Source organism: Cupressus sempervirens, chromosome 3, assembly GCF_028749045.1.
Source record: "Cupressus sempervirens isolate cs-2001-9-10 chromosome 3, ASM2874904v1, whole genome shotgun sequence".
In the NCBI taxonomy this organism is placed as follows: Eukaryota; Viridiplantae; Streptophyta; class Pinopsida; order Cupressales; family Cupressaceae; genus Cupressus; species Cupressus sempervirens.
The window spans coordinates 530,854,648-530,871,778 of NC_143120.1; the positions used below are offsets into that span (position 1 = coordinate 530,854,648).

At 36.5% G+C, this 17,131-nt stretch overlaps 1 protein-coding gene across 4 annotated transcripts in view; it reads right to left on the bottom strand.

Annotated features, from left to right (window-relative positions):
• Positions 1–272: 272 nt before the first annotated feature.
• The window catches only part of LOC149567504 (amino acid-ligase), a 59,056-nt gene continuing 42,197 nt past the window's right edge, over positions 273–17,131 (bottom strand). The window contains exons 2-4 of one of the 4 annotated variants that reach the window (XM_089820715.1): positions 1,274–1,420; positions 944–1,072; positions 273–702 (exon numbers count right to left, since the gene is read on the bottom strand). In XM_089820715.1, the coding sequence (XP_089676841.1) occupies positions 632–702; positions 944–1,072; positions 1,274–1,420 (347 nt within the window). In that variant the 3' untranslated portion in view covers positions 273–631. Of the gene's footprint in view, positions 753–927; positions 1,073–1,273; positions 1,421–17,131 lie in introns of all 4 variants that reach the window. The other 3 variants (XM_089820717.1, XM_089820714.1, XM_089820716.1) reach the window with 3 other exon arrangements.

A 17,131-nucleotide genomic window follows, 5' to 3' on the forward strand; every position in this document is an offset into this window, starting at 1 on the left:
CTTATGGGCCCATAATGTATCATCTTTGAATATATTACTTTGTTTAATTGACCCAAACATCAACTTCTTATTCTTGTTTTTATTACTGTGAAATAGGAATAACATGAATAAATTTCAAAAATAAGAACCACACTAAATTTATGTCAAATGACCTACCCTGATCAAGATGGAACGAACAAAAATATTAAATCAATTCACATTGCTTGTTGAAGATGCTCTATTTACTATTGTGAGAAGACACTGATTTAAGACTATATAGTTACTTTGGAAAATTATATAAAAACCCCTCATCATAGATTTATTCTTATTTTGTCATACACTTGAAATACAATTAGCATTATCTTATGTACAATTGAAATATGCAGTTCAGACAAGGTGCCATGTACAACCACTGCACTGCATCGTGAGGACTGGAATCTCCTATATGAGGAAGTACAAATAATTTACTTGCACAACAGATTGTCTGATGGCAGCTTTCAATGAATGACAAACGCGTGTTGCATTCAAAAACATCTTCTTTCCCGGCAAATCATTTGACACAGAGAAATGCCTATGAATCGTGTCTAGTTAGCTCAGTTCTTTTAAAGGAAAAGCTGCTAAGATGTTCCTTTATCACTTTTCCATCTCCATTTTATACACTCAGAGAATTCCCACCATCCCACTCTATTTTCTTCTCATCAGCACAAGATTTGGAGTGCAAATCTGGAAGCAGATTGCACACACACATTTATCACCACAAACTGTCTCAACTTCTGCTAATGCAATTTCAGAAGAGTAAAAGAATTTAAGTTTGAAGTTTTTGCTACACCTATTAGTTCAGAATGATCAAATTCATAAGATGTTTACTATTGCAAGAAGAGAAGACAGCAAACAAGCTAATCTTGGAAACATGTTAAGAAGAAACAGTGATCAAATAAATGGACTTACAATTGTATTTACGTACCGCAAGCATATAGAGATCTCCTCTTTTTCTCTTCTGAATGCAATTCCCCGGGATCTTCATCACGGCCCCTTTTGGTATAGCATTTATTATATTTCCCTCTTAAATATTGGGAATGCTTATCATTTGTCCCTGTTTTCAGACCTATCTCATTAGTAATCAAAACCATTATTTTGAAAAAAAAACGATGAGACCTTATCCCCAGCCAAATGCAGTTGCTAGATGCCATATTTGACGCCTTTGAATAATCTTGTAGACATGGAGATTATAGCAAAACAACACAGCCAAAAACAGAATCAACTATACAACTCGAAGAAATCATTTGTAACCCACCAACGTTGTCTTCTATGGTTTTTCTTTTCTTTGGTGTGTTTGCACTTGTGGAATCCTCCCACAACACTTTTCTTTTGTCACCAATGGCCACTGCTTCAGGATTTGTAGAGTTCAAGTTCTCAGAGCAACTGAAATTGAAGCATGATCCTGCACAAAGGTTCCATGTCAGGTTCTATAAAGACAGAAAATGAAAGATGATGAAAAAAATTTGTTGAAATGCTTGCTTAAAATACAAAGATAAATCATAAGTGAATGATCCGACAAAGGTACAACCACTGATATGAGATCCATTCTCATATTTTATTACTTTCCAATACTTCATTTATTGGAATCTCCGAGCAGATCAAATAAGATTTCACAAATCATCTTGACATAATTACTCCACATCACTACAATATGTGTGTCAAGATTCATCGATGTAACCGAATTAAGTTCCATTCGGAAGGAAGATATCTTTAAAGGCAGACTGGACTTAAGAAAAAAACCTTCTCTTCAAAGAATATGGAAATGGTGCAATGAAAAAGGTACCACTAAAAGTGAAAACAACGGTGCTGATATATAATAAAAAGAATATAGCCTAAAAATATTTCATATCAATTATAGAAGGCATGTGAATTGAATTTGTGGTCTCTAACCTGGGTTGGGACTAATTCCTCTTTCTATTCCGAACCAATAAACAATTACTTAGTACTCATGGGTATCAAGTACATAAGATTGAAATGTGACAAATGTTCTTCCACAATATAGTCACTAGTTCCAACTAAGATGAATGGTTGCTAAAACTTATGCGTATGCATATATGTATGCACATATACATCATACATACATACATGATACATATATACACGCTCATACATGTATGTATATATTTGTGTATATACATATATACACATACATACATACATACATATATTTATACATACATACATTTATACATATGTTTATATATACACACACACTTATGTTGGAATTTAATCTGCTCCAATTGCCATTTCTAAAGGATTTTCATACATTATCTTCAGTATTCTTTTAGTATCAGTACCCCTCAATTCACAACTGCAGAAAAGATACACATATATATCTTTTCTCCAGGATACGCAAGGTTGATAAATGGAAACGGAAAATTTTGATTAACTTTTAGCATTAGGATTAGGAGTGTTGCAACTTAGCAGAGACACAACTACTTCCATATTGTTGTAAAACTGTGGTGAGAAGCAGACTTCCCTTCCAGATGTGTACTGAAGACTACCAATATAAATCAATGTCATGAGCTCAAATTGATGTATATACCCTGTCTGAATATTGCTATAGTAATAAATACATGAATTCCCTATTTAATGATTGGTCATTTATTAATTTCCTTGCTTTGATCAATACCATGCTAATCAAATTTAATTAATCAATATTATATTAATTAATAATTAACAATATAATATTTAATCAGTAACATTAATCTAAATATAATGTTAATCGTTAACATTAGTCTAAACATAGCATGACGAGTCATGTATGTCCACACTGGCATCCGTTTGGGACAAGAGAGAAGTCGCATCTCATGGAGAAAGACCTAACCCATACACAGATTAGTATAAGTAGTGGAAGAGAAAACAGGACATTGGCATCAAACAATAACAGGGAAAACCTCAGGCAACATAGAGATTACAAGAGACAGTAAGTATTGACAGAATATTATCGGTGGTTATCTGCAGTGTGGAAACAAAACATGTATCACCACAACTCTCCCATTTTGCACATTATTTGAGTAAGAATATGTACGTCATATGCATATGGATATCATATTCAGAGACATTAGTAGGATTAATTTAGAATATATAATTTTACTAGTACAAACTATGTGAAATATAATCATGACTGATTTCAGGCATTCTGAACAATCACAGATTCACATCTATGATTTAGATGCAAGAAATCTTAGGAAGTGTTGATCTCTATTTCATTTATTAATTTAATGCCTATAGTTGGTAAGGAATTTGTGAAGGGAGAGAATCAGGAATAATCCAGTCAAATTGAGGTGGAGAGTCCCAGGTGCCAAAACGGGTAAGAACCACGAGGGAGCCTCTTGTGGACTGTTTCCATACCCAAGCACAGTAATTCTACAATCCACTAGGGGCATTAGATAAAATGGGGAAAACAGCTTGAACCAAGATTTAGTAATAGTTCCTGTGTTGTTCTCGATTCTTTGCATTGAGATATGATAGTGGTAGGGTTTGAATACATAATTATTCTTGAAATTAAGGAATGAGAATATATCTAGTATATGAAGTACAAAAAATAAAAACAACTTAGTTGTTATTTTCCTTAGAATCCATTTCTAATTTCTGTCCCATTCTTCTCATTGGTTTATTGCCAAGAAAGTCGAAAAAGCGGTCATTATAATCAACCTCATTGGCATTACTGAAGGAAATAATGCTGAAAGGTAGAACGATTTTCCAAACAAATCAAATTAAGTTGCAGTACTCCGTTACTAATCATGTGCAAGGACATATGGTCATTCAAACAAAGAATCCTTATCTAGAGATTCACAGTTCAATACAGCTCCTGAACTTTAAGTCTAGTGACAAAATGGAACTACTGAGTTAACAAAGAACATTCTTTAAAATCATTTGCTTCAAAGAAAAAAAGAAATATTAATGCTCACAGGTGACACAAAGTAGGCCAGTGACATTCAAATGGGATTCCATCAGATAAACCTCAGTGTGAAAAGAACCTGAGGTATGAAAATAATTAAGTGAAAACAACTAAAGAAATGTGAACATAATAGTTTTCAAACCTTCACCTATAAGAACTAGAACGTCAGAGTGGCAATGTCATGTCTTTGGCCAACGGGAACCAATAATCTCGTAATCTATTCCTACAAAATGGCCAGTGCAGAATCTAATATTGCTCATAGAGGAATGACAGGACTAAGCAAGTTATGCTGGTCCATCCTAGGCTAAAGCCAAGTAATCAGCCAAGAAAACCTTTGGTTGTATACAATTATCTAGTAATATACAATTTCCTTTAGCAATCTAGGTGGGGAAAATGGGCAAGTTCATTCACACAAAAATGATGCAAGTCTACTCCAAGGAGTTGGGAACTGTGATAATATTAAATAATCATATCTACCAGACTTGAACTCAACACAGTTGGAAAATGGAAAAGACCATGAAATACAGAACTTTTTTTAGAGAATTGAAAGATTTTTTTACTATGGACTCTTCACTAAATCAACTTCAGAGACATCATAAACTAGTAAATAAAAAAGCTACTTTAATCATACACAGGTACACATGTAGAAAATAAGTACAAATGCAGAATTGAGCTGCATAAACCATGTTCAAAGATATAAATATTTTCAAGGCATTTAGAACTCATGGATTATGGTTAAAATGGCATCAAAAACAAATTTCATAAGTAGACTGTAGAACTATAGTTAAGAGTATCCTGCATTATGCAGCCCAAGCTCTACACTGAGTCCATTGCTGACATCTTAGGAAAGGTCCCCGCTATTGTTACAGCCATGATATATGCTTAAGCCAGCAACCAAAAGAACTTGTTCTTTCTCTCTCCATCCACCATGCATACTACCATAGCCTTGAGATCAACCTGATCAATTCATTTGGTCTTCAAAGAAAATAGGATCCCCAGTTTCAACGATCCAATCTAATCATGGATCAGCCTCTTCTAATGTAATAAGATTGTAATGTATATGGACAAGGTCATTCAACCTTTGTAGTAACAATTTAGTGTACTTCTTGAAGCATATATACTAAAACATTCTCCAATTACGCTAGCATCATTATTTTCTCTGTGGTTGCCTAAAGACATTTTCTACTGTTGCCTAAAGGCTCCAATGGCATCCTTCAAACTTTTGGCACCTTAACTACTTTGAAGATCTCAATCTCAAGACAATCCTCACTCTGAGTTCAGAATATGTTTCCATCCCTTTTATGACTATGTGGAGCCCATTCAGAGCCTGTTTGTTGACCTTGAAGCTCCAAGAAAAAATGAAACTCTGGATTCAAGAAACAAATGATTGCATTTAAAGGCTTGTGAACTTGATGTTGCATTTCACAATCAATAATTTTCCATACATGATGATATTTGTCCTCAACCTCACCATAGGTGTGATTTATAAACTATTGGTGGATATTCCACCTGTGGTTTGCCAACAATGGACTTTGTCTAGGAGATTAACAAAACTTAGTTTATAGAAACAGTCAATGAACAAGGAAATAGAAATTAAAAAGAACAAACCACAATAGTTAAGACTTAAAGAGACTATTTCCCACTGTAAATGCTGAAACCAAATAATATTATCTTAGGATTGATAATGTTGATCATTCAATGCTCTTTAGAAAAGTCCTTCAAATGTTGATGCAATAAGAGTCGTACTTAAATTTAAGTTAACAGTAGCTTGTTTCTCAGCATGTTGAATACTCAGATCCACAATGCTTGCATGATGATAAGAGCTCTCATGAATTGTAACTGTGTCTTAGACTTTATGAATGATAAAAGATTGCTTTTATATACAGGGTTCACAAGGTTTACACATTTAGACCACATCCTACGGTCAAACAAAAATATCAAAGATCATATCACAAATGACAGATGCCAATTCTCACACATGTTTGAAGTTGGGCCCATTTTGGAGGGACTATGGCACCTTTCAAACATGGACTAGAGAAAGGGGTGGCAAAGTATTAGGATCTAGAACATAGGATTCAGTCTTGAGTTTAGCATATTACAACAATTGGGTAGGATAGGGCCAAGATTAGCTTAGAATGATCCAAGATAAAAAAAATTAAAGCAAGGGTGCAAATAGTGTGAAATTGTGTAAGGATACAATTTACTAAACTACACCCATGAAGATTCAAGAGTACTTTAGGTTGCTCTTTGCCATGGTAAATATACAACATGAGTCTCTTCAAATCTTGATGACATGGTAATTGTTTTCCCTACTATAGAGAACTATATTTTGGTTGCATAAATATGGGCTGCTAAAAACAACACCACAAATACCCATGTGAGTAAAACTCACCATCATTTCATCAACAAATTTGAAAACGCCTACAAACTTCAATTTACATTTCTTACTAACAATCATATAAGAAGCACCTTTGATCACCCCAAACTATAGTGCATAGGGTGTTGAAAATATTGAAGGCCAATTTTATCAGCCAAATGTAGCATAATCAGGTTAGTGAAAACATGAATCAAATAATGCGTCAACCTGACTACCATTTATATGAATTTTGATGTTCAACTACATTTCTTTTGCCAACAAAGCAACCTTTTTAGTAGTGCAAGAAAGCATAGAATCCACTTCCTAATAAAAGTTTCACTGCCCTTTTCAAAGAAATATTAGAGTTAATTTTACTCTTCTTAACTTTCTTGTGAGAGTACTTTCCTAGATGCAAACTCCAACAAGAAGACTCTTACTGATCATCATTAGTAGAATTATTACAATGACAAAAATTTCTTGGTGCTATCAGAATTTACCTTTTTGTCCTTGATTTTGGCTACCTTGTCCTTAAGAGAGGTGAAGGCCTATGTAGCTCAAGGTAATGGGCATGGGCACACACTTCATCTATACCCACAAGTTTGGAAAGCAAAACAAATTGACAACTTACAGATCCTTTCCCATATGAACAGCACTTATATGACATTCACTAGTATAATCTTGCATACTTCAATCATATTTTTTGTTTTAAGAATAGTCATTCAATACAATTTCCTTTCTATGAGAAATAAGATAAAAATGTAAATTAAACTTTAAAACTTGTTCCTAACATCCAAGAAACTTATAGGAGCTTGTTTCCTTAATGCAACAGAATACAAGAGACTTGAACCAAGTTAGTATGTGCTTTGCCATTCTAGATCTAGCAAGAAACAACATTCACTAGTACTATCTTGCATACTTTAATCATCTTTTTTGTTTTAAGAATTGTCATTCAATACAATTTCATTTCTATGACAAATAAGATAAAAATGTAAATTAAACTTTTAATAATGTTCCTAACTTGCTAGAAACTTATAGGAGCTTGTTTCCTTAATGCAATAAAACACAAGAGACTTGAGCCAAGTTAGTGTGTGATTTGCCATTCTTGATCTAGCAAGAAAGATTTTTTTCATTCTGAAGTCAATGAATGGATGCTAAAATATGCCTCTGATTGAGCCAGCCAATAGTCAAGTTTCTCCATATTCCCAAATCACCTTCCAACAACAAAATGTCAATCTTAACCTCCGCTTTAAATAGGGGTTCATTTAGAAAACTTGTCACCCTTTGTCGTGTCTTCTTCATTGGAACTGGACTTATCATCATGGAATCTCTCCATGAGGATCTCCATTAGACATTTCATGATCTCCAATGACTGAGAGGCTTGCTATTGAATTCTCCATCTTATAGAGCTTGTTTTAGTATCCCCATATTTTTCTTCGGATTCCATGATTCTAAACCCTCTTCTCCACCTACAAGATTCAATGTCTCTTTATAAAGGTAAAAATAGTATCTACCTTTCCACTCAATTGTGTTGTGGGCATAAACCTACAAAACACTTGGAACAAGTACTTCCTAAAAAGAATGAAACTACTTTAATACCAACTTGATATGTAAATTCCACTAACAGTTCATCAGCAATGGATTTTATCTTGGTTTAAGAAAGCAACAAAACTGAACTGAAAAATATGGCCAATGAGCATGAAACTAGCATGACTGTTAAGAGATAACTTTACCCTAGAGAAACCAACTGTGGGTAAAAACTTGAGCTGAAAGCTGACCAAACATTGAAACTACAAATCACTTTCATGAGAGATATTAACCTAGTAGTCTTTCAAACAAAGCTAGAACACCTTTAAGATAGCTCAAAACAAACCCTGAATATTCTCAAAGCACTTCCACGACCTATATTTTAATGGCAATAGACCAAGGGTTGTTCCTTCAATTTACTAAGATCGTATCAAGATCACGACCCATACTCTTCATAAACCTAGTCCGAGAGTGACCTTGATCTACCTAAGTGGATCCATAGGCAAAGGGCCATGCCTTCAATGTACTTAGCCCATACCGAAAGTAAGAAACATAGCCAATGCATGCACAAATCAAGTATGGCCTATGCACCCACCAAACTCCAAAGCATAGTATATAACCAACACATTTGATTAAGACAGCTAATTCAATAGGTTGACCCTAAAGATATTTAAACTACACACCTCATTTCTTTTATAAGGTAAGCTTTATATCAAAGCTAATATAGATTGAATAAACTGTACAATTAACCAAACATAAGCAGACATTATTCTCTTGTACCTCTCTCATGTTTTATATAAATTTAGATGATATTGCATAAATAACATCTTTATATATGAACCAAATAAATTCTTCTGCAATATCTTCAAAGAGGATCTCTATCCTCCCAAACGTTTCAAGAAATCCACACACACATCAAAAGCATAAAATAAGCTTCATAATCAGATGGTAACCACTTTCATGGAAGGGGAGTCTCATGGTCTAGCATCAGAATTACAAATCCAATTTGGCCAAAAAAAAAAAAACACAGGCATAAATATAAACAAAAATATTCATCTATATTTCACCTTTAATTCATCTATATTTCACCTTTAGTTCAAGAAAAGATCATTCCAGGTTCATATTTAAGAAAAGTCTTCCCAATGCACCATTCTTCAATCTAGTTCAACAGAAAATCTTGAGGAAACAGGAACCAAAATGGCCACATAAAGCTTCAGCTCAATAAGAGTTGCTATTTCAGAAAAAGTCTCCCCACTACTTTTCATTTGTGTACCTCATCTTCAAATCTATTAGAATAATTAATCTTTTCTTGGCTTAGTTTATTTAGTATGGGATATTTGATTGGAATCCCTACATGTAATTTGTCCTCTTGTACGTGTGTGAGGATAAGTCATTTCTTTTATTTTCCTTTATTAAGAAAAATTAGTTTATACTCCTTATGAGGATGGTGACACTGCAAATAGATATTGTGAATGGTGACATTCATAGATATTGGAGATACTTTGTAGCTCCTCTGCTTCAAATCTATTAGAATATTTAATTTTTTCTTGGCTTAGGTTTATTTAGTATGGGATATTTGTTTGGAATCCCTACATGTAATTTGTCCTCTTGTACATGTGTGAGGACAAGTCATTTCTTTTTTTTTCCTTTATTAAGAAATATTAGTTTATCCTCCTCATGAGGATGGTGACACTACACCTAGATATTGTGAACCACCAGTGACATTCATAGATATTGGAGATACTTTGTAGCTCCTCTCCCCATCTTTATCTCCTCTCATTCTTTACTACCATCGTAATCTCTCTCTCTCTCTCTCTCTCTCTCTCTCTCTCTCCGTGCTTTGCCATAAGGAGTTTTTCTTTGTTTTTCTTTGTGTTTCCTCTTCAACCTTTATGTGATTGCTCTCAACTTGCTCCTTACTTTGGTAACATTACTGCAATCAACATACTTAAATTTCTTTTTCATTTTCTTGCTCTTGTATTTCCTTTCAAGATTTGCACCTATTATGGCAATGTTTGATGAATGGGATTTGTTTCCGGACCCTATTAAACAAAATCTGACCTTTGTCTAGTATTTAAATTAGAAAAGAGAGACAGATACACAACAACAGGATCGGAGACCGAGAGCACCTAACAGGAACCTAAAACATGCTATGAACAAATTAACTCTCCCCACCTTCGATGGCAACGGTCAGACATCCGCTAGAGCTTGGATTCACAAGCTTAACACCTATTTGACACTTAAACACATGGCTGAAGTGGAAGCCATCAGATTTACAACAATGCACCTTGAAAGAGCTGCATATGATTGGTGGCATCATGGATTAGTCACCCAGGATCATGGCCTCATAACTTCATACGAGATTTTCAGCTCCAAGCTGATTATTCACTTTGACAGGAAAGATATTGAAGTCTACTATAGGGATTTGGCTCAGTTACGTCAAAGTGGATCTTCGGATAAGTTTATTGATGAGTTTCAGCGTATATCAATTATGGTGCTAGATATGTTAGAGCAGCGCAAGGTGATGTTATTCATAGAGGGGTTACAGAACAGATTTAGGGGTTTGGTTAAGGTACTTAAATCGAACACCCTGGATGACGCAATTAAGATCGCTCATGATTTGGATTCACCTTCATCACTATTGCAACCTCCAAAGAAACCCTATAGAGGGTTTACATTGAATCAAGGAAACAAAAGCCAGTAGAAATCAAATCCTCCCAGATTGGATTTTGAGACTCGTAATGAACTCAAGAGGAAGAAATTGTGCTTCACCTGCAGGGAACCTTGAACCCCCAATCACAGATGCCTTGGTAAAGGGAAGATTCACTATGTTGAGGTACTTTCCGAGGATGAGGGAGAGCAACAAGAAGGTGATGATGTTGAGGACAGGAAGAAAGAAGAAGTCAAGGAGCAGCCCCTTAAGGACAAAAAGGTCACTACAGAACAGCCTCCTGTTATAGCCACTCTTTCTAGTGATCCAGTATGTCATCCTTTCAAAGTGAAGGGTGTAGTTAGGGGACAGCACATTGTATGTCTTTTGGATACAAGAACATCCAATAATTTCATTAGCACACGGATGGTATCCAAGAGAGGTTTGTAGACAGTTGACATACTCGAGTTTGAGGTAAAGGTAGCCGGTGGTGAGGTTTTGAGATGCACAAAGAAAGTAGCCAACCTTCAGATACAGTTTGACGATTATCTTTTAGAGACTGATTTCTATGTTGTTGATTTGGATTGGGTGGATGCCATTCTGGGTAGACAGTGGTTAAGGACTCTCCACAGGTACACTTTTGATCACGAGACCATGCAGTTGGAATTCTCACAGGGTGATCAGTTAGTAGTCCTAAAGGCCATACCAAATAGTGGGCCCAAATTGATAACAGCTCACAGGATGGAAGCCATTTTGAGGCATGATGATATAGAATGGGCGACACAGTGCTTCATCTCGTCCAAGGAGACACAAGATACAAGACAGCAATACCATTGTGACATTCAAATGGTCCTACACAAGCATGGGAGAGTATTTGAGGATTTGCCTTCAAGTATACCACCAGATAGAGGGTTTGAGCATATCATTGAGCTAGAGGAGGGTGCCAAACCTGTCATTACCACTCCTTATCATCACCCCAAGCACTACAAGGAAGAGATAGAGAAGACGATCAAGGAACTTCTAGATATGGGACATATCAGACCCAGTTCTAACCCCTTTGCCTCTTCAGTGGTGTTGGTTAAGAAGGACGGCACCCTTTGGATGTGTATAGATTACCGCGCCCTGAACAAGAGAGCCATTAAAAGCAGGTATTTGATTCCCCACATTGGTGAGTTATTGGATGAGCTTCATGGAGCTGTTTATTTCTCGAAGATAGATCTTCGATCAAGATACCATTAGATATGAGTCCGCAAGGAAGATGTGCACAAGATGGCTTTCAGATGCCACTACAAACACTACGAGTTCTCGGCGATGCCATTTGAGCTCACTAACGCACCAGTCATGCATGAACCATATCTTCAAAAAACAGCTAAGGAAGAGTGTATTGGTTTTCTTTGATGACATATTAATCTTTAGCAGGACTTGGGAAGAACATTTGCGACACCTAGATGAGATCCTTAACCTCATGGAAGAACACTTTTTATTCGCAAAAGAGTCTAAGTTCGAATTTGGGTTAAGCGAGATTCTCTATTTGGGTCATGTGGTTGGTGTCAAGGGGGTTAAGGTGCATCAGGAAAAGATATAGGCAATCCTAGATTGGCCACCATCGAGAGATGTATCTGAGTTACGAGGTTTCCTTGGTCTTTGTTCGTATTACTGGCGATTCACCAAACATTTTTCCCAAGTAGCAGCACCCCTTAACAATCTAAAACGGAAAGGGGCATTTAGGTGGACAGAGGATTCAGAGGTAGCCTTTGATAGACTGAAACAGGTGATGAGTACATGTCCAGTGCTAGCACTTTCTGATTTTTCTAGACCCTTTGTTTTGGAGTGTGATGCTTCGAGAAGCAGAATAGGGGTAGTATTGATGCAGGATCGTCATCCCATAGCTTTTGAAAGCAGGAAACTTAGGGGCAGCGAATTACTCTATTCCACTTATGATAAGGAGATGCTAGCCATAATGCATGCCTTAAGCCAAATTTAGCCAGTACTTGGTGGGAAGTAAATTTACACTGAAGACCGATCATAACAGCTTAGGCTACTTCTTGGAACAAAAGGAATTGAATGAAAGACAGCAGAAATGGGTCAGCAAGATCCAAGCTTATGATTTTGACATTGAGTATGTCAAGGGGAAAAATAATATAGTTATTGATGCTCTTTCCCGAAGATCCCCAGTGCTAGAATGCTATGCCATTTCTGAGATTTCAATAGATTGGAGGTCCCAACTGTTAGCGGAGTATTCTAAAAATACCCACGCATGTCAAATTATGGATGGTATACTTCAAGACGAGTGGTACAAGGTAATGAATAATGTTATATATTACAAAAATAGAATCTACATAGTACCCAAATCTAAACTAAAAGGGAATATTATGCACACCATACATGATCACCATCAGCAGGGCACCAAGGTTTTTTTCAAAACCTACAAGCAGATTAGGGAGAGGTTGTCTTGGAAGGGGCTAAAGGGCGATGTATTGCAACATGTTAGAGAGTGCCAGACTTGTCAACAGAACAAGTCTGAAAAGCGCTTTCCTACAGATTTACTTCAGCCTCTCCCTATTCTAGCTCAGAGGTGAGAGAGTATCTCCATGGATTTTATCGTAGGGCTACCTAGGGTCCAGGGCAGAGATTGGATTTTTGTGGTGGTAGACTGATTGCCTAAGTTCACACACTTCTTCACGATTGCCACGGATTGGTCAGCCTTTCAAGTGGCTGAGTTGTTCTTTCAATAGGTTTTCCGTCTCCATGGATTACTCAGGACTATTGCGAGTGACGGGGACAGTAGGTTTCTCAACACCTTTTGGTAGGAGATTTTTAGATTGACAAGAACAGAGTTAACTACCAACACTGGCTATCACCCACACGCAGATGATCAACCCAAAATAGTGAATAAATGGTTGGAAGTGTACCTAAGAAATTACATTGCAAGTCAGCAAAGAGCATGGGTTAAGTGGTTGTGTTTGGGGGAGTATTATTACAACTCCATTTATCATATGTCTATCAGGATGACTCCTTTCCGTGCCCTTTATGGTTACGAACCTCTCTTTTTTATTGATGTAGCCTTACAGGACAGCAAGGTGCCTTTGGCCAAAGATTGGATTTTGGATCAGCAGGATATCCTCAGAGCTCTCAACGATAATTTTTAGCAAGCATAGAACCAATAGAAGTTATATGCTAATCGGCATCGTACTGAGTAGAGTTTTGAGATAGGTGACAGGGTCTTTCTTCGTCTACAGCCGTATAGGCAGAGCTCCTTGAAGAAAAGTGGATCAGAGAAACTTAAGCCCCGATTTTACGGACCTTATTGCATCATGAAGAAGGTGGGAGAGGTTGCTTATGAGTTGGATTTGCCAAGTCACAACCGAATCCACAACGTATTTTATGTCTCATGCCTCAAGAAGGCCGTTGGCCAGCAGATTGTGCCTTCAGAGAGATTGCCCCCGTTTGATGAGGTGGGTAAACTTATTTTGGTGCCAAATGAGGTGATTGAAACCAGAGAAAGAAAGTTGCGTAACAGGACTATCAGAGAATATCTAGTTCGTTGGAAAGTCTTACCATATGGGAATGCCACCTGGGAAGGTGAGTCTATTCTGCAGCACCCAGCATTGAGATTGCTTGAGGGCAAGCAATCCCCAGAAGGGAGGACTGTCATGTCCCCTTCTCCGCACTAGTGTTATGGTGCCAGGTTAATCTATCTCCACATCCGAATAGATTAACAGCATAACTATCAAGATGCCTACCAGTCATATCGGAGATTTCATCTTAAGTAATTCAGCTATTATATTAAAGTGTGTGGATAAAGTTACTTTATGTTATAAAATCATTTACTTTATAAAGTGACTTAAGTGACTATAGGATGAAGTGTTGTTTTATCCCACATCCCTTATGTCAATGTTTTTTCCTCACTTCGAGGTTATAAAAGAGGGGACCTTGCAGTGGGATTCACACACAAGAATTTATGAATAGAACATATTGCAAGCTCTGGTTGCTTTAATGTGACTAGTCTGAAACTATGAGGATGAAATCCCTCAAGTTTTGAGATTCCAAGGGAGTTGGACATCACCCCAATCTTCCTTCCATACAATGTTGTACAGGTTGGGCAAAAAATCGGCAATTGTAGAGGTGTTCAAAAATTGAATCAAATGGGAGGTAAGTACAGTTCAATAATCCAACAAATAGATAGTTTGAATCCATGGTTTTGAGTCTCCAGTGGTAGAACTATATTCTAGACGCAAGGAACTTGTATTTGATGAGAATAACCAAGGCAGAATAGCGTAGAAGACACCCCCCACAATATAGTGTGGGAACACGAGTATATAGGCAGGAGAGGCACCGTTCCAGTTTTCTAACAAAGCCTTCTACGTAGGCATTTCCCTAAGCACAGCAAATACCTTTCTCGACATTGGAAGATTGCAAGAAGAGGTTCTACATGGGCTCGTTGCTAGTGTAACTATCACTGGACGTGGAGGTTTGCAGGTTCCATAAACAACAGTGAGGTGTCATTTGGGAAGCCGCAACAGTTTTAGAGAACACGGGTTCATCTTCCACAGCAATAGTGATCCTAAGCATACCCCAAGATAAGGGTCATGGCAGAGTAGCTATCACACAACAGAGATGTGTGCACACTCCCTCCAAATTGGTTCACACCCGCATCTAACCACGAATCAGAACAGACACATGAAAGAAGCTAGATTGTTAGCCACCGGCTTATTATACAATCGAGCTCAGCTAGTGTTAGGGTGCAGGCATTCTTGGACTCGGGACAAGAGTATTGGAAGAAGTGAGGAGGAACCAATCTGCAATTAAAAAGCTCTCCAGTTTGACTGTATGTTACATCCTTGTTAATCCTTAAATATTGCATTGTCATAGATCCTATTCTCAGAATTTAAGCATACAGTTGTTTGGATTGGCATTTTTATCACACTTGTTGCAATATTAGTATGTTGGAGACCATTTAGAAATCTGGCGAAAAGATTTAATTTCTTTGTTGTTTTAGCAATCTTCAATATATCATTTCTACTAGTAACTTCTACAGCAATACTCAATATTTAATTGTACCAAACTGGACTTCGTGACATTTGTTTGACGAAATTACCTTGAGACCTAGTCCAATAATTTTACTCCAACCCAACCAAGAATATTACATATATGTTGTTAATAAGAGTTTTCTTTGTGACAAGTAAGATGTTGTAGAATTTGAGACTTGTTGGAAACTAGTCTCCCTTGTGATTTTCCTTGTTGATTATGAGTTCTTATTCAAGTAAAACTAATAATAGTTGTAAGGACAGCTTTGAAAACTCTTTCACTTCTAAACGAACTCATAGTGAACATCATATAGAGTCAATGATGTCATCACATTGAGTGATTATGTGATGGGAGTTGGATGTTATGTTAAGAGAGTCCATGACAACATCACGTTCAGAGAGTCTATGATGTAAGTTGGTTGTGAGCCCTATAGGTTTGTCATGTTGAGAGATTCCATGACAACATCACATTGAGAGAGTCTACGATGTAAAAACCGTACAAGCTTGTCATGCCAAGAGAGTCCATGACAGCATCACATTGAGACAGTTAGTGATAAAAGCTTAATGTGATTCTTGCAGGTTTTTCATGTTGAGTGATTCCAAGAATTATGTTTTTATGAGGATCCATGTGATTAGATTTTATCATTGACAATTTGGTTGCCGCTTGTGTGACTAATTTGCTAAAGATTTCTCTCTTACTAAGAGGGAGTATTAAAGATTGTAGTTGCGATAGAGATCTTTGTCTCTAGAAATTTAGGCATTTTTACCATTACGGTCAACTTCAGCTGAAGAGGACACTTATGATAACAAATGTAATTTTAAATATAAAGACGTGTTATACGATATGCATTAAGGCATGCACGTAGAAATACAAAGAGTTGTGTATTTAAAAATGAAGAGCCATATTCTGAGAAATTCAAGAGACCTTCGGTTCTAATGTGAAAAGTCTCTCTATTGTTATATATATCCCATCAGCAAAGAACATTGTATACTTGAATATTTTATTATCAATAAAGTGATATTTTGTTGTGTGGCTGGGTTGTTCCCTTCATTTTTTGAAGTGTTTTCCTAAGTAACTTCTGGTGTATGTTGAATCTATTGTGTTTTTTTCCACTGTTGTTTATCATTTATTTTTGCAAAAAATCTTAACAAGAGCATCCACCATGAATTGGCCACTAGCATTAACCAAAATATTTTCCATTTTGTTTGTTTCAATTTTGATGTTGTAGTTGTGACTCCCTTGAGTAACATGTTAGAAAAATAGAAACAAAGCTAAGGCCTGTGAAATTTTTGACAACATGCCTCGAGAAGCGATCATCTCGTGATGGACAACCTAGGTGGTATGTTGGCATTTTATATCAAGAACATATATCACAAGGTCAATAATATTGTGGATTTCCTTGCCAATATGAGATTTTGTCAAGGTAAGGCCTAGGTCGAGAAGCATGGGATGTGATGGTACTCTAGAAAATTTTCCTTCAGGATGAACCATTTCTCATTTTTGCAGTCTTGGATTAAGCAAGGTTGCAAAATTATGATTTTTCACTATTTCGGAAGTATAGCATTTGCAAGGCATCAAATATCCAAAAAATCGGAATATTAGGCAAGTGATATAAAGTGGGCCTTGATTTTATGATTTCGAAGATGGCAGA